This window comes from Tyto alba, unplaced genomic scaffold (genome assembly GCF_018691265.1).
Source record: "Tyto alba isolate M040663 unplaced genomic scaffold, T.alba_DEE_v4.0 Super-Scaffold_13, whole genome shotgun sequence".
NCBI classification, from domain to species: Eukaryota; Metazoa; Chordata; class Aves; order Strigiformes; family Tytonidae; genus Tyto; species Tyto alba.
In genome coordinates, this window is record NW_024881275.1 from 23,757,268 (window position 1) to 23,784,217 (window position 26,950).

The following is a 26,950-nucleotide window of genomic DNA, read 5'->3' on the forward strand; positions in this document are numbered from 1 at the left end:
TAAGTTTAAGCATAAAGTTGTTTAATTTTACAGAGAAAAATTACAGTATGGAAGAAAATGTCAATTTAGTCATAGCCTCTTAAATGGGGTGCTTCAGTTTCTGAATCAGTGAATAACAAAATCACAATCATCAGTACAGCTGATGTTACAGGTAGTTACATATTTTATTTATTGAAGAGTTAACTAATGCAAACTTTCTTCAAGATAACATCATGGAAATAGAATAAAATCTGTAACTTTACATGGTTTTAACCCTATTAGCTGTATGTATTTTCTACTTAATTAGCACCGATATGCCATTTACATACCAGTGAGGAAAACAGATCAAGTTCTTGAGCTTAAACAAACAGGAGGAAGACATAATCCTTCATGCATGAGCCATATAATGAAACACTGGCTCCCTATTTTCTGCGAGACATGCGATGCTGCACAGAAAAGTGTTATCTTTGGGCAGCAATACCTGAGTCAGCCTGGGTCCTGGGAACACGTACAGCAATTTAGCATTATGCCAAAACTAATGAACAAAACCCCACCTTCTTCTGTGGAGTTCATTTTGCTTTTTAAAGTGCCTTGCAAACCCAGCTAAACTGCTCCTCAGGGCTGAAGTACAGCTTCCACATACTGCAGTGCCATGCAGACATAGTAAAGTTACCCAACGATCCTGTTTTAAGTATAGGTTTGAGAAGTATTTGCTGAGAGCTCTGAATCATGCAGTTTTGCATACTTCTGCATAACAAAAATATGTACCCAACCAGTTAAGACCTAAATGGTTCAACTCCCTAGTTTGGTAATCTTACTCAAACATACTTCAAAAAATTTGCAGTTTCTGAGTGAAAAGTGTGTTGTAGAGAACTGAGTTTGCAGTTCTTTATATTCCTAAAAAGCTATAAATGCCTTGTTTTGAAATGACTCATGCTCCATGAGCTATAATCATTTTCTTAAAGGCACTGAACTGTAACCCACAATGGAAACTAGAAGCTAGTTCTTCTGATCAACAATATAAAAGCTTAACAATGACAAAGTACTTAAAAGTGTTTCCAGTAAATTTCATAATGGACCTATTCAAATTTAAACATTCTGTACCCTGTGAAATGTTGATAATTTCTTAAAAGCAAGCTTTCCTTTTTTCTTGCAAGTATTGAAGGAAGAATTGAAGACACTTCTACTTCCTTCCCAGAAGCATCCCAGAGCTGAGAACAATTTAAAGAGAAGGGTTTCTGTAAAGCTGAATGTATACAATAAGTGTAGCTTAACCTAACATTCTCAGTTAAAAGATAAGTTAAACCCCAACATTTTAATGTACTACTAATCCAGAATACTTCCTCTTGTACAATCTTGAATATGGCCAATGTAATTGCTACATATGTTGTCTTCATTGCAAGTTCACAACCTACTTGAAACAGTGAAATGCACACACAGCACAAATCCTACTGCATCTATCAGTGCTTATGTACAGGATAAAGAACAGTGCAAATACTAGCATTTAGCCTACTTTCATTCTTGAACTACACTATTGCTATAAATGCGTAAGAACAAAAATCTATTATGCAAGAGTAGTTAAATTTCCAAGCCCAATTTATTGGAAAAGCACCTTCAGTTAGTTTGTAGAAATTTACCATATTTTACATAATTTTGGTTGCTTCTAAAGCTGAAACACTGTAATAACAAAAACAATCTGAAATTATGAAGTCATGTATAAGCACCAGATTATTTAACATTTACAGTGCAAGACTTAATTTCTGTAAATAAATGGATTTAAAAAAAAAAAAATTCAAACAAGAGGCTATTCTACCAGTTCTCAATAATTTTGAACTTCCCAGCACATTTAGGGTATAGCCTCCTACTTGAAAAAAACCCAAATCTCTTTTGTTCCGAATTTATGAAAAAAAAAAAAAGGTAGCTGTGGATTGAAAGGCCCACTGACCCAACAACTGGACAGCCAGTCGCCTATGGAACAGCAGTGCCATCTTGCACCACAGGATAGTAGAGCTTGGATTCTTAATGTAGACTCTTGCTCTTCACACCAGAATGAAGACTGCTGCTATAAATTGCAAATAACAAAAGCAATTCTACTACAGTAAATAAAAATCGGAAAAAATAATTTATCTAAAATTACAATCTGAGAACAAGTCTGTTAGAAATAGCCATACCCGAAACCTGCCTTGTTTCTAAAAGCAACTGTTACAGTTTTAACAGCCACAGGTAGGTGAAGGCAAAACACAGTAAATACTGTTCTCAAATCACCAAATTAAGTCAGGAAGTTTGGAGCACAGCACAGAAGCCTGAAACAGTGACTAGGCCCAAAATTTTATTAGAAACTTATTTATGCAAGTCTGGTCTAAAGAATTTACATTGTATTAAAAAAATACTTTGATTGTGCAATAAGCAAGCTATTTCCCCTCTTCCCAGTACCACTGTTTCCAGACTTCAAACACAGCTACTTTCAACATGCATGTACATCAAGGAGCTAATAGCATTTCAGCACAGAACATTCGTCATTCAATTAGGCAGATTACTCTTCAGTCTGAGTTCAAAGTTTAGAGCACTCTGAAAGATGCTAAAAATCTCACACTAAAGCAGGGAGTTTATGTAGTACTAGAAACTGCAAACTAGTACTAGATTCCCAGCACCCCCACATTTGTAGTTATTTTGTTAAACGTTTGTTTATGACATGAGTTCTTTAATTTCAAGAACACTGAATGACCATTCATAATCTGCATAACCCCTTACAGGTAAGCACTCTCAAAGTGAGCAATGTTTCTTTTTCAAGTATCTTGGCATCAGCTCTCAAGTCTGACATGCAGTTACTTGTTTCTCTGTGTCTAGCTCCCATAAAATAAAAACTTACAAAACTAAATTATATATCTCACTTGTTATTTCTTCACTGTTTTACAGAAGATAATGTAAACTGTACTTCTAAAATTAAAAATATACTTAACTATAAAAGGATTGTGAAATAAGAACATAAACAATAGTAAACCATTCAAAATGTTCACAGTGCAGGGCATGATGGAACCAATAAGGTAGACCATATGCCACCACACTTAGATTGTTTTAGAAACCTTACTGAGAAAACAAAGCAATGCTACTACAAGAAACAGTACCCTTATACAAAGAAGTAAGTTATTGCATATTTATCACATTTATTTGCAACTCACATTAAGGCTAGATTTACTAAAATGATAACATATGTATAAACCCCACTTTGGGCTGCTTAACGAAGCAACAAATTTCTCTTACACTAAACCAACCTTTCATGAAGAAGAAAAAAAATGACCCAGTGAATACAGCGGGTAGCCAGCATCTCCTATTCATAGGACACACTTGCTTCATTCTAAAGAATACTCTGTCTGGGACACGATTTCCCAAACAGTTGACAGAAGCTCCGAGTTCACTGTTTCATCAACATCCCCCTTATTTCACACAGCACTAGTTGAAATACAACTAATTTACTTATTTACTTACTTATTTACTTACTTAATTATTAAAGATTTCCACAGCCTGATACTTAATCATGCCTTAGGAGAGTCTTGTTAACTCCACAGGCAGTAGCAGCCTCAGGATATGAATACAAACTTCTGCCTCACCATGAGTAAAGGCACTTTTGCTGGGAAATCAACTACTTGAACTAAAGAAGTAATTAAAGATTAGTTTTCACCTGAGGCTGAATAACATAACCTCCTCCAGCATTATCCCACCTTCTCAATTACTGTTCTTCACCACTTACTGTTTTGAACTGCCTTTGGATACCTTTTTTTTTTTTCTTCTCTTTTTTTTTAAAAAAAACAAAGTGAGACAAAGCTAGATGGAGCTATTTCACAATTTTTCTTGAAAGACAAGGCCTTCAGGACTCTTGTCCTCCAGAAGGAGGAAATGCAGCAGTCTGTTTCTCTCGTTGACTGATACAGAAGTCCAACATTCCTATTGCCAAGATTCTTACAGCATTAGAGTCCCAAATCAGGCAGCAGGCAGGTAAATAAACTAGGAGATAGTTCTAAAGCTATTTCTGAGGAAAAGCACTAGGTAACAGATCAAGTAGGGTAGATGAAGTAGGGTGGTTGAAGGAAGACCAAGATTTTGTTTTTGGATGACAAATGAGTTGCATAAAGACTCAGTGCATGAGCATACACTGTGATGAGACAAGGGCGTAGTTCATTCAACCTATGAAGTTACCAATTACTCACCTTTATTTTAGGGAAAAGTCCATTTTTAAATTTGGGACAACATGCTTGCTACCACAAGCTGCTGTGACAAATTATTTCAGTGCATTCCTCTCAACTGCAAAGCACGTGTTCAAACCCCAATAATGTTGTAGCTGAAAATGACTGAGGCTACATCATTTCAATGCTAACTGCAAGTGCAATTCAATACAACTGGATATATACAGAGCATACACTACACAAGAGATCTGAGGACAACAGCACAGAATACAATACTGGACACCCTTAAAATAGTTATTGCAAGCCTGATTAAGCCATTTAGTGTCACACAATGACTATTATCCATGCACCTGCCTTCCTCCTCAGCGAGACCTACAGAGGCTTATTTACATTCGATATAAATTCTACACAAGTAACCTCTCACAAAGTTTACGCTTTTCTTTTTGAAAGCAGCTTCAACTGGGATAACACAAAATTTTGCAACTTCTTACCCAGCTGGGGACAGTGCGTAAGAGTTGAAGCTAGACACTTTGGCTGAGTTCTACCCAGTTTACATATCCTTACTGAAGACAGAGGCAGAGTAGGTACAAGAAGTCAACATGCTAGAGATCTGACTCCAAGTACCACTGATCGTCAGCCAACAGAAGGAGGGAAGGTATTTTCGGCAAGCAACCAGGACAGAGAAAGGATGACAGTCTGAGGCTAGGTTTGAAATGTGCAACTTGGTTTCAAAATCACTAGGACAGAGGAGTCCTCTGAGAATCATGTTCATTGCCACTGCCGTAATATTGCAATGTATTACACAATAACGACTAACAAGTCCAATAATGTACATCAGAGCAGTTAGAAGTTTAGCAAGCTGGTATACTCCAACAGGTAAAAAGTCAATGACATTATATAAAAACACACAGCAACTGAAATTTAAAAAAAAAAAAAGAAAAAAGAATGCCCTCTAATGCACAGCTAGGAACAAGTGAACTGAACACTGGAAAGGTACTTTTGTGGATAAAGGCTATACTGCATTTAAAGTGCAACACTTGACTATGCCACTCCCGTACTGCAAAGAGAACAAACCCTTCCAAACCACCAGTCAGTCCCTGCATTGTATTTAAAAACAAACAAACAGAACAAAACAAAAAAAACCTCCTGAGAAAGAGTAAGGCTGGATAAGAAACCCCCTCAATTGCAACAGGCAAGTCTGATTTTTGTTCGTGTTTTGCTGTCAGAGGTCAAAACTTTTCATTATGGCATCATGGTCAAACTTGAAACTCAAGAAAGCTCTTGATGAGAAAGCAAATGTGTAATGGCCATTGCATGCCACAGAATGTCCCTCTACATGGTCTGGCAGTCGGTCTTCACTGGAGCAACACACCTCATATGCTGCATCTGCTTAAAGAAAAAGAAGCATGAAATAAATTTTAAATAGATAGTTACTGATAAGAGTATCCATAACAATACAAAACCATACCTCAAATGTATGTTCAATTAATATGTATGACAAAATCTGTGTATCAGTCATAAAACAGAAGAAGGTATCTCAAGCAGCCAGATTTACAAATCATACAGTGGCTAGACCAAGTCTTAAGTCACAGCAATCTGGGGTCACTTTCAATAGCCAGTTTTACCCACAGATGCTGTTTTGCAAGTCATTTCTTAATAAAGAGGATAAAAATACAGCCCTATTTTCTGACCAGTAAGTTAAGAACTGTGTGCACTCTCCAGAGTAGTCCAAAATCAACTGCATCTTATTACTAGTAGGACAGAAAGCCTTGAACCAACACTCAATTACCAGCATTGTTTCGACTCAGATGCTATTTTCATAAAGCAGCTTTCAGTTACTTTTTACTCAGCCACCTTGTAAAATCTGACAGCCTTAATAATTAAGAAGAACTGCAAAACCAACATGAAGCAGCACATGAAGTTAACCAAATAATAATAATAAAAAAAAAAAAAAACCTGCCTTAGGAAAACATGGTTTTATAACATTTGGTAGTTTAGCACACAAGTAAAAACGCTCAACCATCTTCATTTAGGTGCCTTCAGCCTGGAACACATGACAACGGATGAAAACTCAGACTGCACTTGCCTGTTTCAAAGTTATCTTGAAGTCTTCTTGGATTAAGCCTTTTTTCACATTTCTGGTTAAGAGAATGACCATACATTACACACTTCATAAAGAGCATTCTATTTCTCAGTGGTATAGCTTAAGCACCAGCTAAAAGGCATGCTGGTTATTTATTTTGACATGCTTCTTGATGTATGAACTGTTTTACTTATAACTCAGCATGAATTCTGTCATGTTACTTTAACTAGTAAGCATGCTTCAAGTCCACAAGTCTTTCAGAAGCATGCAACCTTTTCAGTTAACCAACTATTTTTAAAATGCAGGCTTTTCAGGAAAAATTTTGAGTACTTTCTAAATTGTTTTAAGCTGGAAAGGTCTTGCATATGATGTTGTGGAATCAAAGCTGCACATGCATAAGCCCATTCTTCAATCAGCTTGTCCCAAAAAGCAGGGGGAATGTATTTGCAAACACGCTGATACTACCACTTGAATTAGCATGTGTTAGAGACACGAACTTAGAATTTTCCAGGGAAAAGTTAATTTTAGCCCCAGATATGCTTCTCTAAGTTTACAAATACAAAGAAAACTATGACCCTTTGCACGCCGTGTGAATTAAGAGTTCCCTGGCCTCCAAACTGTATTAGAAAATGATCACTGGGACATGAAATATTTAAACTTCAAAAGACTGACAACCATGAAAACACAAATGAAACACGACAGAAGTATTAGCAAAGTCTGTAAAAAGCCTACAAAGTAACTGCAGACTATTAATAGTTGCACTTGTTTCCATCAAGATCCTACAGATTCTCCTTACAGTTTTTTCTGTACAAGCAAATTTCTGGGCAGGCAATTCTTTGACTTTTCATTCTTCTACTCTCAGGCCCAAACACAACTAACCATTTCTTGCTACAGTGAGGAGTTTACAGGATGAGAGTTTATGGTTTCTGCATTTTTACATGAAAAACAGAGAGAAGGTAATAACCGCAAGCCAAAATATGAATAATCTAGCTTACAGCCAGAAAACAAGAAAAACTAAAGCCTGGACAAGTCAGCTGAGCTGCATGGAAAACTGGGGCTCACTGATGCACAAGAGCCAAAAAAGCAGAATTGAGGAACCATAAAAAAAGGGGTGAGGGAGGAATCAAAAAGACATAATAATAATAATAATAATAATAATAATAATAATAATAATAATAATAATAATAATAATAATAATAATAATAATAATAATAATAATAATAATAAAAAAGATAAATTTCAGTGAGCCTTCTCCCACCCAGTAGAACTGTGGGTACAGTTAGTTTCTGTGAGGAAAAGGTAACAAACCAAGAATGTAATACGGGAATTTACAAACTGCTGTAGTTCTCCTGTATGATTAAAAAATTCTATGAGATTCTGGCATTCAAGTCAAGTCTGCATCTCAACATTTTTGCTGGAGAGAAGGGAAATAATAAGCATATGAATTACCACTTTGTATCTAATCGTTGCATAACAAAACTCCATGTTTACAGTAATATAACATACACAAAAGACAAGTACTACCCTGACTTACTATGGCAGACCACAGTTGGCTATTGCCTGACAAGAGCATGGAAAGCTGCAGGACTGTCTACTAGAAGAGCTGACAAATTTTCAACTGCTAAAATAAGACTTACTTCCAAAATGTGAACTTTGAAGTTTAGGATGCTTGTCTAGAAATGTATATGCATACGAAGCAAGTAATATCATATTTCTACAAATACATACCAAATATTCTGATCAAATACACTTTTGATAGATACTCACTCTACTTGATTTCAGCCTAGACATTTGTTAAGCATTACTGGAACCTGTAAATTATGGTACATTTCTTACCAATGTATGGTTTTGCTTAACTGGTTGACTGTGGACTCCATTTGTTCGTTTCTTCTGGTTGGAAGCATCTTGACACTGCTTTCTGCCATTGCTCCTCAAGCTCTGACTCTGCCATTAAGTCGAAAACGTAGTAAAGAAGAGTTTAAATGGCAGCACTGAACATCACTGCACTGATAGTTCCTACTTATTAGTTAAAACTTTCCTCCAAATAACCTCAAAACATGTGAACAGTATGTCTACAAACTGAAGCACACTGAAATTAACAAAAAATACACTCAAGTTACAGTCATCAGCTGTTACTCTGTCTCTCTTGAACTATTACAGACACTGTATTACACAGTAAATTCATTTCAGTGAGTTCCCATACACTGATGCATATATACTAATGGTATGCAAAATATTTCAAAATGGAACATGAAGGACAACAAAACGGTGAGTAGTAATTACCATTTATACCTGAAACACAACTACCACCTGATACGCACCACCTCAAATGTCTGATAAATCTGAAAATCCCCAAGATTCATTTTTCTCCCCACGTTTTTATTTTTGCAAACTATGGTGATAAAATTCAGTATTTTCATTCCAGAGAGGAATCTTTACAAACAAAGACATCTGTTTTAAATACCCAGATGCATATTTGCCTAAGAAATAACCTACCTTTATTTTCAAAACTTCAGACGGCTCAGGATGATTATATGGCTTCTGTGGCTGTTTTGGCTTCACACTCTGCTCTCCTGAAAAGCCATCTGTAAACACCTGCTGACTACAACGAAGTTTGGATCTAGTACAGGAGAAGAAAGAGAGTTTATAACGCAACTTCAAACCTATTGATAGCAAGAAAAATATGAAAGAATTTTCTGCTTTTTGAGAACAACCTGTAAGACATGCTTAAGTAACCTAGTGTGGAAACTGTAATAATGCTCACTGCATTTACCCAACTTTGTTTCGCCTTTGGGTAGGAAACCTATGTTCTGTATAGACAGCAGGCTAGGTCCATGTTAGCATTTGTCCTATTCATGTCAGTGTTAGTGCTGACCTGACTCAAATTACTGGAGCATAGCCCTGTCTTTGGGACTATATGTTTTGAAGCTTGCTCTATGCCTTCTAGATCAGCTGAATCAAGAGCCAGCTGCATTTGCTCCACTGCTGACCTCCACAGGCTTTAGCTAACTGGCTACTTCTGATAGTACTTTACAGTACTACTTTAGAGAGTCCTATTTTTCCCCTGAGGATGCACCAAAAGTGTTGAACTTCAAGCACTGAAAGTTATCTACTTATTTTTTTGGATTCCCACAGTCAGGACTCAAGAAAATATTTCAGTTCAGACATGTGAGAATTTAGAAAAAAAAAAAACGTATCATTACATTAGCTTCTCATCCTATTTACAGTTCTATGCTCACAATTTATATTTTTATTAACCCAGTCTATTACTGAAACATGAATGCTCGTAGCAAGAGAAAGGGCAAGCAGTTTTGTATGGCTGATGTTTTATAGAAAGGATATAGAGGTGTTAGACTGACCTGATTCTTACCTAGCTTTTTCCAAGTTGGGCTTAGAGGGTGTGCCCCCTGTAGATGAAAGTCCATTGTCACTATCTGAGGAATCTCCATTCCTCTGGGAAATCCACTCCCTCAGTGGCCTGTGAGAAAGAGAAGTGCAACAAGATCTACTTACTGAAACAAAGTTAAAGTTGCCTGAAAAGCACTGGCCTAGATTTGTGTCATCTCAAACATACCTGATGAAGGGAATTGCCATAAAAAATTTGTTAGGTGCCAAACCCAGCTTGGACTTTGGGGTCATGTCATTTCTATGGCATGGTAATTTGTCAATGGAAAACCACTCAATATTCTAGAAAAACAAGAAATAAAATCAAAATAGCCACTACTGTTCCTTACAAAATATTACAACTGTGTAATTTCCCTTAATTAAAAAGTTACAACAGAATACTTTAATTAACAGACCACAACAGGGTTTTTCACAGAAGGTTAATTAACAATGGGTTCATTCTTCTGACTGCAACTACAAGAGTAACAGATGGTACAGCACACACTCACTGAAAGATATGGCACCTAAAATATGAAAGGTATTAACTAGCAACTGAATTCAAAATAAGGGTTTCAAAAACCAACCAACCAAACCAATGCACAATGAATGCCATAAATAAAGAGGCTTTAAATAACTTTCAAAGCCACTACTATTCTTGCTATTTTTATTTAAAATGCCATCAAAACTAGACCACCAATACCAGTTCAAAAATAATAAGAAAGAAAGGAATTTAGTTTACAGAGTTTTAGTTCTTGTTATAGAAGAAAAAAACATTGGTACAGGATAGGATTTGTGTTATAATGGATACCTTATAGCTTTAACTAGTAAAACTATACTTTGCTGAATGGGGAACAAAATCAGGAATTCTGAATATATACAGTGTAAAAGAACCACCATGAACTTTTCTATTGCAGAACCAAGACCCAGAACCTCAGGTCCAGCTTAGGTGTGTATTATGGAAAGAAGTTACAAACTGAGTTTTCAATACAGTTCTACAGGGAATACTAAACCGGCATGTCTAGTTGTATTAGACCAGATAAAGAAGGTGCTTCAGCAAGGAGACAAAAATCTGTTATTGTAAGAATTTTCCATCACTCCCACACAGGTGGTCACTGCTATACAAAGGAGGGTATTTACTGTACATTTTTAGAAATTCTCAAATTTCATATTTTGAAAAACAGGTCTCTAGTGCAAGAAATTAAGAGACTCCTGTCTAGTCAACTACAAGTACCTTTATCTATTTGGGTACTTTCACAATACCTTTTTAAAAGCCTAATGGTATACAAACCATCCGAAATAGTTCCCATTTTTTGCCCCCTTCGCAACCTCCTCCTTAAAATACACTGTTCTCTAAGTCTGAATGGTATTAGCCATGAAGACCACCACAATCCTTAGTTTCTCCTTCTGATACACAGGCTTTTGTGTATCACCAATTAATAATTACCTTTTAAAAGGAGTATGTAGTTAGATATGCAGCTGTAACTAGGATTAACATGAAACGATTAACACATACACTAGCTAAGAGAAAAGGGGAGAATTGTAGTTTGACAGCATGCTCTAATGTTGTTTTCATAATGAATGGAGATGTCAGACAGATGGTCAAGAATCAGTCTTCGTAGTAGAGTCGCAAGAAGTTGACAACATCCTACAGTGCAGAGATGCCATTTGTACCTAGTATTTGAGGTATTCATCATGCTTGGTAGTTTCATTATTTTACAGACCATTAGCTGTAAAAAAATCAAGCCGCACAAGGTTTCTGTAGATTCAAACAAGGTAACACATACCCGAATTTCCCTTCTAGTTTTGGGGTTGAACTTTGTGTTCTTGGGAACTCCTGGAATGATGTACAGCCGTGCTAACTGATCATTAATTCGCAGCTCAATGTATTGGTCTTTGCAGATATAATCTTTTATGTCAAACCCAGTTTCTTCAAATACCTGAAAACCATATGGATTTTATCAGTGTGTGTATTCAAATTTATCCTTTCAGAGCCTACCATCATAAGGAAGGAATGACTATTTTTCAGATCTATCCATGAAAGCAGGACACTGTTGGGAAAAACAAGCCTTTATACATAGATACATACTCAATAATGGAAAAATTATCTAAGAGCCTATGTGCTTTACATTTTTGTAAGATAGACAGACCTATACTAAAAGTTGAAACAACTCTATTACACCTTCATGTAGCAATTTATTAATATGGATGGGAAGTCTCTAGCTGTTCTTCCATGCTGCTGGATGCATAGAAATCTTATCTTATTCTCAGCAAAAAGTACAATTTGAGGAGTAAAGACATCTTTCAAATTCTATCACTGTTTACTTGCACCTCATTTTCTCTTCTCTTTCAACAATTCTTCTACCCCCAATACATATAATCATTTTTACATTCATAACAAAACCCAGCAATCGGGTAGAAAAGCTACAAAATTCAAACTGCACAATCACACTGACCAGCAAACTTAAAACTGCATTGTCAGCTACCCTGAAGAAAAATAACAGGAGTGTTATACCTGCTGGAGATTACTAGAAAGACAATGATATTTTAAAAACACTTCCTTTGCCTATTTTATGATCTTGCAGTGAATGATCATAGATGCACAGAATGGTTTGGGTTGGAAGGGACCTTCAAAGATCATCTAGTCCAAACCCTGCTGCCACAGGCAGAGACATCTTTCACTGGATCATGTTGCTCAAAGCCTTACATTAAAATACTTAATTTTTATAACATTCTCAAATATACAACGTTTATAATAAAAAAATATTCATGTCAAACACACCTCATAGAGGCATTATCTGATTTAAGCTAAGATTACTAAGTAAAGAGGTTTTTTTTAGAAGCTTCCTAGTCCTCAAAATCCCCACAGGAAATACGAGTACTCAGAAAATACCCAAGATTGATACCACTATCCAAAATATTTCTGCCCAGACAGTGGAACATGCATGTGAACAATCACTCACAGAACTGGATACTAACCCCAGGACTATTAAGTCCCAAAGCCAATAATCCAATAGAAGTTCTCAGTTAATTTTTTTTTTTTTCACAGACCAAATTTAGAATTAAAAAGAGGGACAGGATCTTCAGTAAAACCCCTTCTCAGCCCTCATCTCTTGTGGGTACATATAATTACAAAATAGAACCAATAACTGCATATAAAATCATAATAGCAGGAAATAAAATATGTTATGCAAAATACCAATATTTATATTGGTATCAGCAAAATGGTTGTAAGTTCCATTTGTGAAAGTGCAGAGGAAATTAAGCATAAATATGAAAAAAAAAAAAAAAAAAAGCAGTGTTTAATAGGAAGCAAATAACTGATTAGTTAGTCTTCAAATTAGCACATACAACCCCTCTTATATCAAAACAAAAAGCAAGCCATCTTCCCATCTGATTACATTAAGAACAGCAGAATTAAGGGGGAGAAAAACAAACAAAAAACCACCTCACACTGTCTCAATTAAGAGAAGATACGCTTTTCCTTCATAGTTATCCTTATGACTAACAGCAATGTTTTCCTTTCCTAAATGAGCTTTCCAGCTGATTTAAGTGAATTAATTGTAGAAACCCATTGTACCAAGAGAATCAAACATTTAGTATGTTTTTTCCCTCATCAACTTCTGAAATACTACTGAACTGTGCAGACACTGCCCACTGAATACCTCTCCAATTAGACCTTATACAGATGCAGTTTATGGTTTTAGACCTGTGCTGACTCCAATAAAAGCGGTTAAAATATTTATGCACAGATAATACTGACATCCTGATTCCAGCCACAGCAAGCCTGGAAGAATTTGCCAGTTTACCCACAATGACAATCTACCTTGATGGAAAAAGATCATAGCAACAGTGTTGTTCACTAGTGTAATTTAGATCAATTCTCCAAGTTAAAACCATCATCAAAAGAGTTTTTTCACAGTATAACTGTGCCCACTTGTGCTCATTTTGGCTGGGATAGAGTTAGTTTTCCTCACAGTACCTAGCATCAGTGGTTGTGCATGAGGTCATGCTGGAGCACCTCAGCGTGTGGCCACAACAGAGCACATACACCCCTGGAGGGACTGCAGCCATGGGCAAGGACACACTGGAGCAGGTTTACTTCTGAAGGGACTGTAGCTGTGGGTAAGGCCACACTGGAGCAGGTATCTCTCTAAAGGCACTGTGGCCCATGGAAAAGGCCACGCTGCAACAGTGCATCTCAAAACAACCACGGCTGTGAATAAGTCTATGCCACAGCAGGTACACCCCTGGAAGGACTGTGGCTCATAGATAAGGCTTCACTTGGAAGGACTCCAGTCTGTGGATGAGTCCAAGCCAGAGCAGGGTCAAGGGGAGGAGTTCAGTGCAATGTTAAATCAAATGGTTCGGTCCGAAGGCACCAGGGGAGGAGATTGTAATGAACATACCTTTAAATTGTCGTAACCTGGGATTTGAGCTGCACGTCAGAAGAGTTACTATAACAAGAACCCCTGTTTACTTGCCAGGCTAGGAGCAAAGGGGAGGAATTTATTACAATGTTAAACCCCAAAATCTGTCACCAAGGGACCAGGGGTGGAGAGACTGTAATGAGGTGGAAATTGTAATTACATTCAGTCATTCCTTTCTGAAGCAGTTGCACCTAGTTTGTCCTATCCACTGTGTTGTGGTCCACGTATTTTTATGATCTCCTTCCCTTCAATTCAGTCCTTTAGACCAACTCTAAAATCACCTGACTAGTGAAAGTTTAACTGAACAGCTACTTATGGGGTGGGAGAGAGAGACATGCACTGAATAAACAAGTTAACTTTATTAAGTCTCTGCTCATCCTTCCCCAGCCCTTGAGTTTTGCAATGACAGCCCAGTGTACCTGTAGCTCAGGTGTTTCACTCTTTTGCAAGTCAATTGTTACTGTAATGTTCCATACTCAGAGATCAGTAACTGCTAACATGAAAGCGTATTTCATCTGCGTTCATCACATAATAATGCAATGTTAAGATCTAACACTTTATTTTGCTTTTCCAAGTCCATCTAAATACACCAGTGGTATGGAAAACACCATCAGGGAATCAGAAATATGGAACTTTTCATTCATGCATCTTTGACAGGTGTATTTAAAAAAAAATATTCCATGATTTTTCAGACATTGATTCAGTCTAACCATAAAGAAAAGTAATGCATCTTTCTACTTCTCATCTTAATCTTCCCTCTCAAAAATTCTGGATGTATTATATTACATGAAAATTGAGTTTCTACCAGTACTATTTTTTACAGGCTATTTTTAATATGCAGCTTCACTATATATCTAAATCTCCATCAGCAATAAATCCCATACATTATTTTATTTTTCAGTTTTTACTTGTCAAATGCATTGATCCTTGTTCTTGCATCACTGAAAAAAATAAAAAAGCTCTTCAGAGTTTTTACATAATTCTTCAGCCTCTTCACACAGCCCAGCATGCATAAGCTAAATTCCCATTCTTATACTTTTTCAGTTATGGTGGCCCTTAAAATTAATATTCCAAAAGCCACAAATCACCTCAGAGTTCCCAAGCACCGAAAATAATGCTTAAAAGTAAACTGTTAGTTCAGCAGAGAACTTTAAAAACAGTACTCACTTAACTTAGCAAGTCAGTGCAAAACAATTAAAAACATTTAACAGTGGTTTTTAAACTGTACAGTCACACCCTTGATTATCACTCTGGAACTCATAAAAGCACTAACAGCAGAAAAAACCTGCAAGAAGAGATTACTTATTTACCTTACTTCAATAAAGAGATAAATAAGTAAAGTATCTTTTCCCATCTAATGCGTATATTATATGCAGGAGCTCGGAGCAAATTTAATTTCTTTAGCTGAAATTTAAGGGAATCAAATGTAACTTACTTCTCTAGCAGCACAGTCATGAGGAGCCTCTTCTTTATTTACTTTCCCTTTTGGAAATCCCCAACCAGACTTTGCTAAATAGCCCTGAACCAAAAGAACCTGCAAAATACAAAGGAATACAACTGTCAAACACTCACTACTCTAACCAATTTCTATTAGATGTCTTCTCCAAAAAGATACTTTAGCCTGGAGGAAGAAACCCATTTTTTTTTCCTGTGTTCTAGCAAGAACTGAGAAATTTTGTATGGTACCATGCAACTCAGAATAAAAAAAAAAAAACAAAACACTGAGTAGGAAAGCAAGCAGAAATGTGTTTACTGTCTCCCATATTGTATTTCTGTACACACTCAACAGTGTCAAGTAACTGTCAGATCTTCATGAATCTGAAGCACTTTTTTTTTCCTGTAGATGAAACATGTAAACAACAAAAAGATTCCTTCTGCCAGCACCTGCCATCCTTCCCTCTAGCCCTTCACAACTATTTCCATACTTACATTTTCAAGTGTCTCATCGAGAATAATTGCACCATAGGTTGGCACTCCCATTTTGTATTCTTTCCACTCTTCTAAAACCTTTTGTACATCTTCACCTTGAGGCAGTAAAAAAGGGCAGTGATTGAAGAGTAACAGCAGAATGTTAAGGAAGATAAACTTAAGCATCCTGTGTCAGATCACACACAGACATACAAAACATATCCACTCCACATTTATAGTAACCATCCTGCCTACTCTAAGTGCTTTCAAGACACATTCTCTGGGAAGTAAAAAATATTATAAATAATCCATAACCAAACTCTAAAAGTCAGAAAGCATCAAGTAATTTGGTGATTCTAATAGAGAACAACTGAAAAAAAAAAAAAAAAAGGACAAAAGATGGGGCAAGGCTGCTTCTTTGAAGGCCTCCCCTAATTTTGAAGAAGTGTCCACATCACAGGTATTTTGAATATGCATTATTCTTAAACACATTTTTTTTTTTTTCATTTTGAAGGGAGACAAACAAAAATACAGTTTCATCTCCTGCTTGAAGTGGAAATAAAGTTTTCCTACTATTATTTGTTAGACTATGGTACAGAATCTGTACTTAAGTATTTTCTATGCAAAAAAAAATATTTTTAATGGCATCAACTTACAGACATTTAAATTCTAATACACTTTACCAAAACTCGCCATGCAAACACGAACAACCTTTGTAAGTCTAAAACTTTGAAAGCAATTCTACAAGTCCTTAATAAAAGTATTAATATTATATATTACATATAAAAATTATACTGCAAATAAAACATATTCCATAGCAGAGTACTTGAAAATACAACACTGTGGAAGAACTAATATTTCTGGTAAATGTGAGCTGGAGAGGGACAGATGTAATGAGCAAATAACATCTATTACACTGTATTTCTCCTGCACTGCTTACAATTACCAAAAGAATTCTACTGGTCTGAAAATACATTTATAATTAAAAATTTATCTAAAATAAATAAAAAATAACTATAATGTCAAGCAACAGAAAATTATCATATTTTTACAGTTTAAAATAAAAGCTGTGGTGTTTCAAAATAAATCTGATCTCAAACTAACGGAGAAGTACATTGTGTAGTCAAACCACTGATAATATTATCATTAAGTATTTTGGGTAATAAAACCACAAATTAGTATTATCATGAAAGTAAGAAGCAATACTCCAATCCCACATCAAGAACACATGGGAAAAGCTTAAAACTAAAATACTTGCTAGAGGAAAGTCACAATTTTTTTTCTCCAGCAAGGACTAGATAGTGTATATTCCAGCGGTCCTTGCAATCAAGGAAGAAAGCAGAGGCCAACCATATGAATTCAGTGAAAACACATCCTCTCCCCTTTCAACACAACATTTTCTAGGAGCAACTGTCAGTATTTCTAGTAAATACATACCACTGCCCATGGGGGAACACACACCACTGGCATCTACTTTAACATCTATGCCAATACTTACTTGGAAAGGGATCAAATTAAGGATACAAGACACCATGACGAGCTCCAACACCTCATCTCTGAAACACACCTAGTGTGACAAAGTGCAACCATGAGGAAAAATCCTCAATGATCAGAAATTACCTGTTTTCCATAGTTCTTTAACAGTCTGAGAAACATCTCTTTTCTGGATGTCACAAAACTATGGAAGCAATGATGAACAGATAAAACCATGTACCTAGCGATACTAACTTTTAATCACTAACACGTGAACTGACATTTTCCTGCTGCAAGTACAAAATTCTGTTAACGATGTTCAGTTTGCACTTTACCCACTGAGACAGAAAACAATCACAGTAATAAAAAGGATATCAGCTTTAGCAAAGTCTCTTATCCCACACTGAGGTAATCCTGGTGTGTTTTGCATGTAGAAATCCAAGTAAAACCAGTGGGCAAGTTCAATCTGAAAACACACTCTAATTGCATTATCTCTCTCTTCACTTGGAATGTGCAAAATAAATCGGCTGTCAGGAAAGAAAGAAGAGTAAGATTAGTCCAATCAATTTAAATAAATCTAACAACAAAAATGCATTGCAACAGTGGAATTCATGATCAATTAGCACAAAGCAACAGATCACTAGATCTTCCTGGTAGTCTGGACAGCAAAATGTTTTCACATCAAAAATACAGCTTTAAAATCAAGAAGGAGAATTGATCATGATGATCTTTCACAAAAGCTATTCACAATAAACTAGCAAATTAACTGTTGTGAAAACAGGGAGGACAAGGACATCCTACTTAAATCCCTGTATTACAAGAACAAAAGCATTTTTACATGTCCAGTAAAGAACACCTACAAACTCTGATAACAGATGTCAACTAATTTTTCTCTGGGGACACATTAGACACAGTTATGTATTTTCACTTAAAACCAGTTAACTACTAATATATGTAGATTTAAAAATTCAATACTATCCTATTAATTTTCACAGTCTGAAATAGAACCTGGACAGTTGGTTTATTTTTCAAGCCTATTTTATGCTTTAGCTCTGATATTGACATACAAACTTCCAGAGTCCCAGAGATGTAAGTGTAAGTTGCAGTGAGATAGCCTATTTTACTTAAGCAGAAGACGCTTTACTTATTTATTTGTAAGATCAAGAGTTTTTGTTTTATAAAATCTGTCATTCACCCCATGGAACTTAAACCACTTGACAGAGATTTTTACATTGAACTCCTGAGTACCACCAGCTAAATTCCAAAAGCAGAGTGTCACTTCCAGAACCAGAAACACTTAAGACTTCTTTACTTAAAATTTGACACGTACGTATAAATTGAAAGAGGTCAAAAGTGGCTGCCTCTCCCAGCCACTCTGGCCGAGGACCACCTCCTGCCTGGCCACTGGAGCCCAGTCCCAGGGTCTGCTCCCCGGTCCAAGGAACACGGCTGCCACTTTCCCTTTGGCGGGTTCAACCAGTAGCAAAGCCCAGCATGCATCCCAGGAACACACACAGGACACTTCAACAGCACCTACATATAGGACTCGCACAAAACAGAAGCACAGAGAGCCAAGTCCTCTTCTCTTCTTTAGCTGGCAGAGGCAGAAGGTCGCTAGTGCAGGCACACACTTGACACTCTCCAGGTTCACAATACATGCCCATTCACAGATCCCCCAAGTACCAGCACAGCTCCCTCTGTCCACCCAATACCCCTACCCAGATCCTCATACCCATTACACAGGTCCCTGACTTGCTGGCTGGTCCAGCTTGAAGTTTGCTAGTGAGTACATGTGCACAACAGCTTTGGGGAAGATAAGACACACCTCTCCCTGAATCCCAGCAGCTGTCACCAGGCATATGGGCTACAACCCACAATCCCGCCCAGCCACCAGCATGCTGCCTCTCACTCACACAGTTCCCCCCAGCAGTAGAAGGTTTTCAGGACACTCGCTGTTCCCACCCCAGAGGCTGGAAGCTGAGAACCCCACCCATGCAAGTAGCTGGCACTGAGATATCTCCCCATCCACTCACACACATAGCTCTCATCAGTAGCTGGCACTTCATCTTTTAAACACACATGTACGTGGTGTAGAGAGCGAAATTATGCAGAAATAAAATTAAGAAAATATTTAATAAGAGGATAGGACAGACTATGGCCATCAGGCAAAAGACTCAGCCAGACAAGTGTAATGACCAGCCCAGTTATATCCCTTCCTTCCTACCCCTGATTTTGTCCCCTCCTGCGCCCCTTCCCCTGTCGTACCCCCTCCCACCCCAGTGTGTGAGATCCCCCCTGGTTTACAGCTTTATCAGATGCAAAGGCCAGGCAGATCTTCCTGGAAGTGATTCCTGTGGTTTCTTGATAGACCACCACTTAGCGTGACTGGAAGGTCTGTTTCTTGTCATTTGTCTCCATTTTTGTTTTCTTAGGTTTGTGTCTATATTTTTGGTTCCGATTTCCCTCTTTTTCCCTTAGCTTCCCAGGAGCAGGTCCTCCTCAAATCAACTTGCTGGAAGGAACATTCCAACACCCCCTAATCAATCAGTGGCCAGATTTGGTTCTCATCACCGCCTCCCTTATTGTTCCTCCCTCAGGTTTGTGCCCCTGTACATTTTGTTTATAGCTTCCTCCTTTTCTCATTATCACGTTTTTGCATTGAGAAAGGTCCTCAACCAGATACCCTTAAAGAAGCAGATGCTCTCCCTTACATAAATAACCTTAGTCACTTCGACAACAATATTTTTGTACTTGCTAATTTTCGATTGGCAATACTACCCTCCAACTGCTCCTTTCTTTTTGAAGGCTCTGAAAATAGCCCTTACATTTAAAGCTGCTGTATATTAAAGGTAAAAAAATAAAAGTCTATTTTATTTTTATTGTGATTTAGGCCCAGCCAGCAACTCAACATCATGCAGCCACTCACTTGCTCCTCCACCTCCAGGGGACGGGGAGGAGAAAACATAACAAAAGGGTCCTGGGTGGAAACAAGAACAGGGAAGACTCACTCATTTATCATAGTCACAGGCAAAACTCAGACTTGACTTGGGAAAAAGACATCAATTCAATTTGAACACCACCACTAATTATTTAATAATAAAATCAGAGTAGGATAAATAATACAAGCACATCTTAAAAACATCTTCCCCAGCTCAGCTTTGCTCCCGATTTCTCTACCTCCTCCTCACCAGCGGCACAGGGGGCGGGGGATGGGGGTTGCATTCAGTTCATCACTCCTTATCTCTGCCACTCCTTCCTCCTCAGTGGGATGACTCCTCAAACTCTTCCCCTGCTCTAGGATGGGATCCCTCCCACGTGACACAGTCCTCCACGAACTTCTCCCACGAGTCTTTCCCACAGGCTGCAGCTCTTTACAAACTGCTCCAGCATGAGTCCCTTTCGCAGGGTGCGGTCCTTAAGGAACAAACTGCTCCAGCACAGGCTTCCCATGGAGTCCCAGCCTTCTTTGGGAGCAGTCACCTGCTCTGACATGGGGTCCCCCACGGGCTGCAGGTGGCTATCTGCTCCAGTGTGGACCTCCGTGGGCTGCAGGGGACAGCCTGCCCTCCCACCACAGACTGCAGGGGAATCTGTGCTCTGGCACCTGGAGCACCTTCTCCCCCTCCTTCTTAACTGACCTCAGTGTCTGCAGAGGTGTTTCTCTCACATCTCACTCCTCTCCCTTCTTCCCCACTTCGCCTTGCTAGTTCTTCCCCTCTTAAACACATTATCACAGAGGAGCTATCACCGTTGCTAATTGACTCAGCCTTGTCCCAGAGCCCAGGAAGCTTTGAGCAGGTTCTTGCAGGAGCCACCCCTGTAGCCCCTCCCTCACTACCAAAACCCAGCCACACACAAACCCAACACAATTTTATAACTAGCTGATGATGTCTGCTTGCCCCAGCACTGCAGCTGAACATAAATCTGAGGATACAATATGTAGAAATAGTAGCAAAGAGGAATATGCCAGCATTAGGCTTAGAGTACCAAGAGCAAAGTCAGTTAGAATACTACTTACTGATCAGAAAGTTAACTCCTAAGATACTTAGAGTGACTGAAGTGCTAACAACAGACATCTCTAGGCAGTATAAGGTGCAGGTGCCCATGTGCTGGCAGCTGGGGGCTGTGGAGTGGCCGCAGGGGCTGCCCATGATGCATACAGCTGTCTCAGCTGAAGCCAGCAGCCAAGATGGTGCTGCCTCTAGGAAAGCATATTTTAAAAAGGACAAAAGTGTCAGACAGGCAGAGGACGAGACAGAAACAGTGTGAAACAGCAGCACAAACAACAAGGTCAGAAAAGAAGGAGGGAGAGGAGATGCTCCATGGCAAAACAAATGTCCACACTGCAGCCTGTGGAGGATCCCATACTAGAGCAGATGGTTATTTCCTGAAGGAACTTCAGCCCATAGGACTGACCCCACTCTAGAGCAGGAGCAAAGCATGAGGAGAAAGGAGAAGCAGAGACAAAGTGTGATGGACTGACCACAACCCCCATTCCCCACCCTCCTGTGTTGCTCAGGGGGGACGAGGCAGGACTTAGGAACGAAGGGGGGAATTTGAACCTGAGAAAATAAAGGGATGTAGGGGAAAGTGTTGTTTAAAATTTTTTGTCTTTGTTTCTCTCTATTCAAATATATTTTAACTGGTAACAAACTAAATTAACTTTCTCGAAGTCAAGTTTATTTTGTCCATAATGGTAACTGGCAAGCAACTTTCCTGTCTCATCCTGAGCCACAAGCTCCTATTTTCTCCCCCATCCTGTTGAAGAGGGGGGAGTGGTTTGGTGGGCAGAACAACTCAGTAGCACAAGACAGCAGGACAAAAAAAATTATGTTGATATCTGTGACTTGTTATTTAACAGAATAGGTCAGAACAGTCCTACTACTGAAGCTTAAACACACAGCAACTTACCAGAACTAGAATAAACTGTATTCTGGTATTGTGTGGTTTTAAAAAAGCCTAGGAACATAACAAATGGTTGAAGGCATTATGTACCTGGCTTTAGCTTTCAACATGTTAACAGATGCTGGCAAGTAACATTTTAGTGCCTGACTAAGAATGGAGGTGTAACATTTTACTCCCCGAACATTAATTCAAAGTGTAGAAGTCTCTTAATTCAGTTACCAGGGAAAAACTGTGACAACTTGGAAAAGAAAATGTTAAATGCAAGTATACTAGATTAGTGTTTTTAATCTTATTTTTGTTATCCTTCAGATAAGGGCTTTGCAGTGAAAGCATTTAACAATAATCACGACCACCATTATCACTTACGCTAAATTCTCACACAGATCTCTACAGCGGAATATAAAAGCCTACTTGTTATTTACACTGTTGGGTATAAGTTGTGGGTTATGGGTTTATGGCCCTTTTAAGAGCCAGCTTATACTGATCTCTAGTACAGGTTTCAGTGCTGTGTAATTTCAGTATTAGATTCTTTGAAGTCAGCTATGAATATCTGACTCTGAACATACCTATTACAGCAGGTAATTTTCTACGTTGAGCGCCACAGGACAAACAAAGCCCATGGCCTGAAAGGCCTATATCCAATGTACTTGATTTAACAAAGCTACCACACAAGAGAATTTTTAGTAATGTAAAAAAAAAATCCTTCATTTGAGCTTAGCTATAACCTATATGAAATTATTGTATATTCCACCACTCACGGTATGGAAAAACATTAAGGTTAATATCAGAGAGAAAATCCACAAGTACATATTCAGCCTGCAGGGTTTGAAATTTTTTTTCTCCCACAGAAGAAACAGGTACACTGTTTCCCTTGTCCAGTTAAAAACTTCATTTGATGCTGAATGCTACAGTTGCTACTGAATGGCCAAACTTCACCCTCAGCAAAATCCATGATGGCACAAATACTATAAGCAAAACTTTGTAAAAGTATCATCAAGGTACAAACTCAGTCTAAGAAAGTAGTCCAGACCCTCATAAAAGTTCACATATCTCAAAACTGAGTTAAGTTACTGCAGACAATACAAATTTAGAGTCTTAGCCCAATTAACTACACAATTGAACAGTGTTTGTCAACTTAAAATTAAAACTAATAACTACAAAAAGAAATCCAGTCATTCTGCACAGTACCCAAGAACTTGGAAGCTTTAACTCACAGTTGCAAAAATAAAATAATTGATGTGGTAAAGGTTACCCAGCAGTACTTCATGTTTTTTTAACCTGTTGGGCTCAACAAAAACAAAGAACCACCACACCCTCCCCTCAAGACATAAAAACTAAGATACCAGCTGAAGCACCTTTATAAGCCTTTGGAGCTAACAACAGCCATGAGAATTACCTGCAGGCATTAAACAGCTGTAGCTGTCCTGACAGTGGAATTATTATTTAGGCTCACTGAATTAGCTGGAACAGTTGCAAGTGATCTGACAACCTACACAGGAGCCTACAGAGAATCCAGGCCTTTTGCTTCAGGCCAAAGGAAAATATTCCTGTCCTAAGACAAAGTGTACAAGTCTGAGAGATATAGTAGCACTCTCAGGATACAAATAACAGTAATTCTGTTTTGTGGACGTGCAAGCTTTAACTTGGCTTTTTGGTTTTCAAATACACCAAAAAATGAAAAATGAAAAATGCCTGTTAAAAAAAAAAAGAATCTCAAACTAAGGGGCAATTTTGACTTGAAAGCTGATTTAATTGCTTAGCTTAATAAGAATAATACAAAAGCTTGCCTTCTCATAAGAATTCACTAAGTTATTTAGATTTGCAGCTCACACTGCTACAGTTCATATAAAAAGATACTAGAGAATCTGTATGGGTCCTGTAACTTTCCAAGGGGGAAGGGGAGGAAGCAAGGAGGAAGGGGAGGGGGGGAAGAAAGAAAGGTAAAAAAGAAGTATAGGTTGTACTAAAAATATTTTGAGTCTTCTCAATAACTGAGTACAAAAAATTGCTTGGCTCTTTCTATGAGAATTTCCACTAATATCATATACAGACTGAAGAATGTGGGAAGCAACAGATATTTTAATAACCCGTTTATAGCCAACAACCTGAAGCACTGCACCACTGATCTTCCACTTATTTAATAATTTATCTTCTCCCTTGATCCAAGGCCTGTCAGTCCCTGTCACTCTTCCTGTTCATACCAGAATCTTTTCTCTTTCCAACAGGAAAGCCTGACTCCTCTGCTTCCTTCAGTTGTTCTGTCCATATCCAAGCAAGGCAACATATTTGAAGCAGGGCTGATCTGTTAGCAGTAATGAAAATCAACAAGGTGAATTAGGAAAAGATGAAAACCGAGACAGATGGTAACTACAAGCCCCTGATGTACCATTCTAAGGCTTTTTTTTTTTAATTAAAGCCACATGACTACATTCATACAATTATAAGACAAAACAGCATTTCAAAGGTAGAAGATGACAGCAGCTCAGAGAAACACAGTAAGACAGCAGGACTGACCCTGTAACAGTGCAAGATCTGATTACACATGTGTCCTATCAGTCACCCCACGGGAGTAACACTAATAGGCTATTTCAGTTTTGTAAGCATTGCGATTCCCCTTTGGATTGTCTGAGAAAGTCTTTATATGTGAGCAGGCATCTAAAAGACAAGACCCAGCTCTCTGTGGGGAGCCCAAAGGAGACGATGGAAACTTGAACATGCTTCACAGGCCGGACTGAGAGAATTGAAAATTTACTTGCTTACTGTAAATTCCGACTCTTGCACTAGCTACACAAAAAAGCACTACTGAGTGGAGCAGTTCTAGCTTCTGGTGGTAATCTCACTTCTAAGCATTTTCACTCATTTGAAGACAGTAATTCCAGTAGGTGGACTACCCTTCAGCTCTAGTAACCTTCCCTCTTGTACATATATAATTCAGAGGTGGTCCTTTCAAGGTGGTAAAACAGAAAGATTATTTAATGTCAAATTATCATACCAGTTTGGGTATCAAATTCTGGTGATAATAGAGGACCTAAAAAGTCCAAAGGGCTGCACTACAGATGATCAGAGGATGAGATCATATGGGGGAAGTGTGCCTCCCCCCCTCCCCAAGAAAACAGAATCCATGTTCTCTGAAAATTTAAACGTGCAACCTTCAGGATAAAATCCAACCATTTCACACCAAAAGGACCGGCAAGCAGGAGAGGACAGGTTCAGACTGAAGGATATTCCCTTGGCGCTTCCTCTTCTGTCTCACTGGAACATTCCCTTCCTGCAGAGGTAAATCAGCAAAAGGGACTTTCTGCCCCCCCTTGTAAATGAAACCAGACTTCTGAATGTGTCACATCAACTCATCACTACACACATCACATCAACCTTACGCTTCTAACTCTTCTTTCACCCGCACCGTTCCACCTCCCTCGGCCAAACATTGTGAACACCATAAGGAGCACCTACAGGCCTTTTCCTCCACACCCGGCCTCTTCCCCGCCGTCGGTTTAGCCCGGGGTCGCACGGGGGGAGCCATGCCGAGCCGCCCGGCCGCAGCGGGACCACCGACACCTCCCCCTTCCCCGGGCCGCCCCCCTCGGAGTCCCGCCAGCCCACGGAGCGCCTCGAGCAGCCCCGAGCAACGCGGGCCCCACGCCACGCCAGCCCCGCGGCCCGGTCACACGCGCCTCGCAGCGGGGGCGAAGCGAGGGGCAAGGCAGGGGGACGGCGCCCTCCCCCCAAAACGGAGGCCCCGCGGCACCACCGGACGGGAGGCGCCGCCGCGCAGGGAGAAGAGGGAGGCGTCGGCAGAGCGGGGCTGGCGGGCGTGAGGCGGGCCCGGGAACGACCCGCCCCGCGGCTACCTGCACAGGTCGTCCAGGACCCTGCTGGGGATCTCGGCCCGTTTAGACTCCATGGGGAAACGCGGCTCATCCCGAGGCGAGGCCTGATCCACGGCACGGCGCTCCGGGCGACATGGGGTACCCTCCCGCCGGCGAGCGTGGCAGGGAGCCAGCAGAGCAGCAACCTCCTCCGCCAATCGCCTTGCGACGGCGGCTCTCTACTCCTCCTTCCTGGCGGAGCGGCGAGCCAATCAGCTGGAGAGTTACTAAAGGAACGGGACCATCAGGTGATCGCGGGGGCAGCCAATGGGCGCCGCGGCCAGCCCGCGGCGTCGCCGCCGCGTGCGCGCGGGAAAAGCCGCCCGCCGCGCCGCCATATTGGCGGCAGGTTACCCCCGCCCCCACCCACCCACCCACCCCCTGCCCCCACCTCACACCCCTCCCGGGTCCCGCAGGGGCGCGCTCGGCGTTTGGCTGCCTCCGTGTCGGGCTTCGCTTCAGCCGCCTCGTCCGCACGTTAAAGCCACTGCGGGCGGGGGGGCCGCGTTTTTGGCTTATGGGGAGAAGCCCGAAGCTGCGTTACCGTCGAGGCTTCAGGCCGGAGACGCGAAGGTTTAGCGCTTGGAGATGCTTAAACCTCGCACTGTGGGGAACCGGGGGCTGGAAATCTTCCCAACTGCAACGAGGGGGCGAGAGGGTGAGAACGTACCAAACACCGGCGCCTCGGGGCTGTTGCTGACGGACGCGCCGTCCGGCCGCGGCCGGCGGAAGGCGCCGCTG

At 39.6% G+C, this 26,950-nt stretch overlaps 1 protein-coding gene across 3 annotated transcripts; it reads right to left on the minus strand.

Annotated features, from left to right (window-relative positions):
* Window positions 1–26,950, minus strand: DCP2 (decapping mRNA 2). Of its 3 annotated transcripts, none has more exons than XM_042787726.1 (12): window positions 26,880–26,950; window positions 26,192–26,436; window positions 17,811–17,962; window positions 15,984–16,111; window positions 15,490–15,588; window positions 11,412–11,564; window positions 9,818–9,930; window positions 9,614–9,721; window positions 8,740–8,863; window positions 8,080–8,187; window positions 6,247–6,298; window positions 1–5,546 (listed from the first exon to the last, which is right to left on the minus strand). In XM_042787726.1, the coding sequence occupies exons 2-12, from the start codon at window positions 26,242–26,244 to the stop codon at window positions 5,383–5,385; spliced, it is 1,254 nt and encodes a 417-aa protein (XP_042643660.1). In that variant the 5' UTR covers window positions 26,245–26,436; window positions 26,880–26,950; the 3' UTR covers window positions 1–5,382. The 3 variants fall into 3 exon arrangements, with proteins under 3 accessions (XP_042643660.1, XP_042643659.1, XP_042643661.1); XM_042787725.1 differs by having other exon boundaries at window positions 1–5,549; XM_042787727.1 differs by lacking the exons at window positions 26,192–26,436; window positions 26,880–26,950 and adding an exon at window positions 18,766–19,013 and having other exon boundaries at window positions 1–5,549.

What these genes read in the sequence shown, in the direction of transcription:
- DCP2 (XM_042787725.1), bottom strand. Translation starts at nt 26,244, where the DNA reads ATGGAGTCTAAACGGGCCGAGATCCCCAGCAGGGTCCTGGACGACCTG. An exon ending in ATGACTGTGCTGCTAGAGAA is followed by an intron (nt 11,565 to 15,489) that starts GTAAGTTACATT and finishes TATGGTTTTCAG; the next exon opens with GTATTTGAAGAAACTGGGTT. An exon ending in ATGGCAATTCCCTTCATCAG is followed by an intron (nt 9,722 to 9,817) that starts GTATGTTTGAGA and finishes TCTTTCTCACAG; the next exon opens with GCCACTGAGGGAGTGGATTT.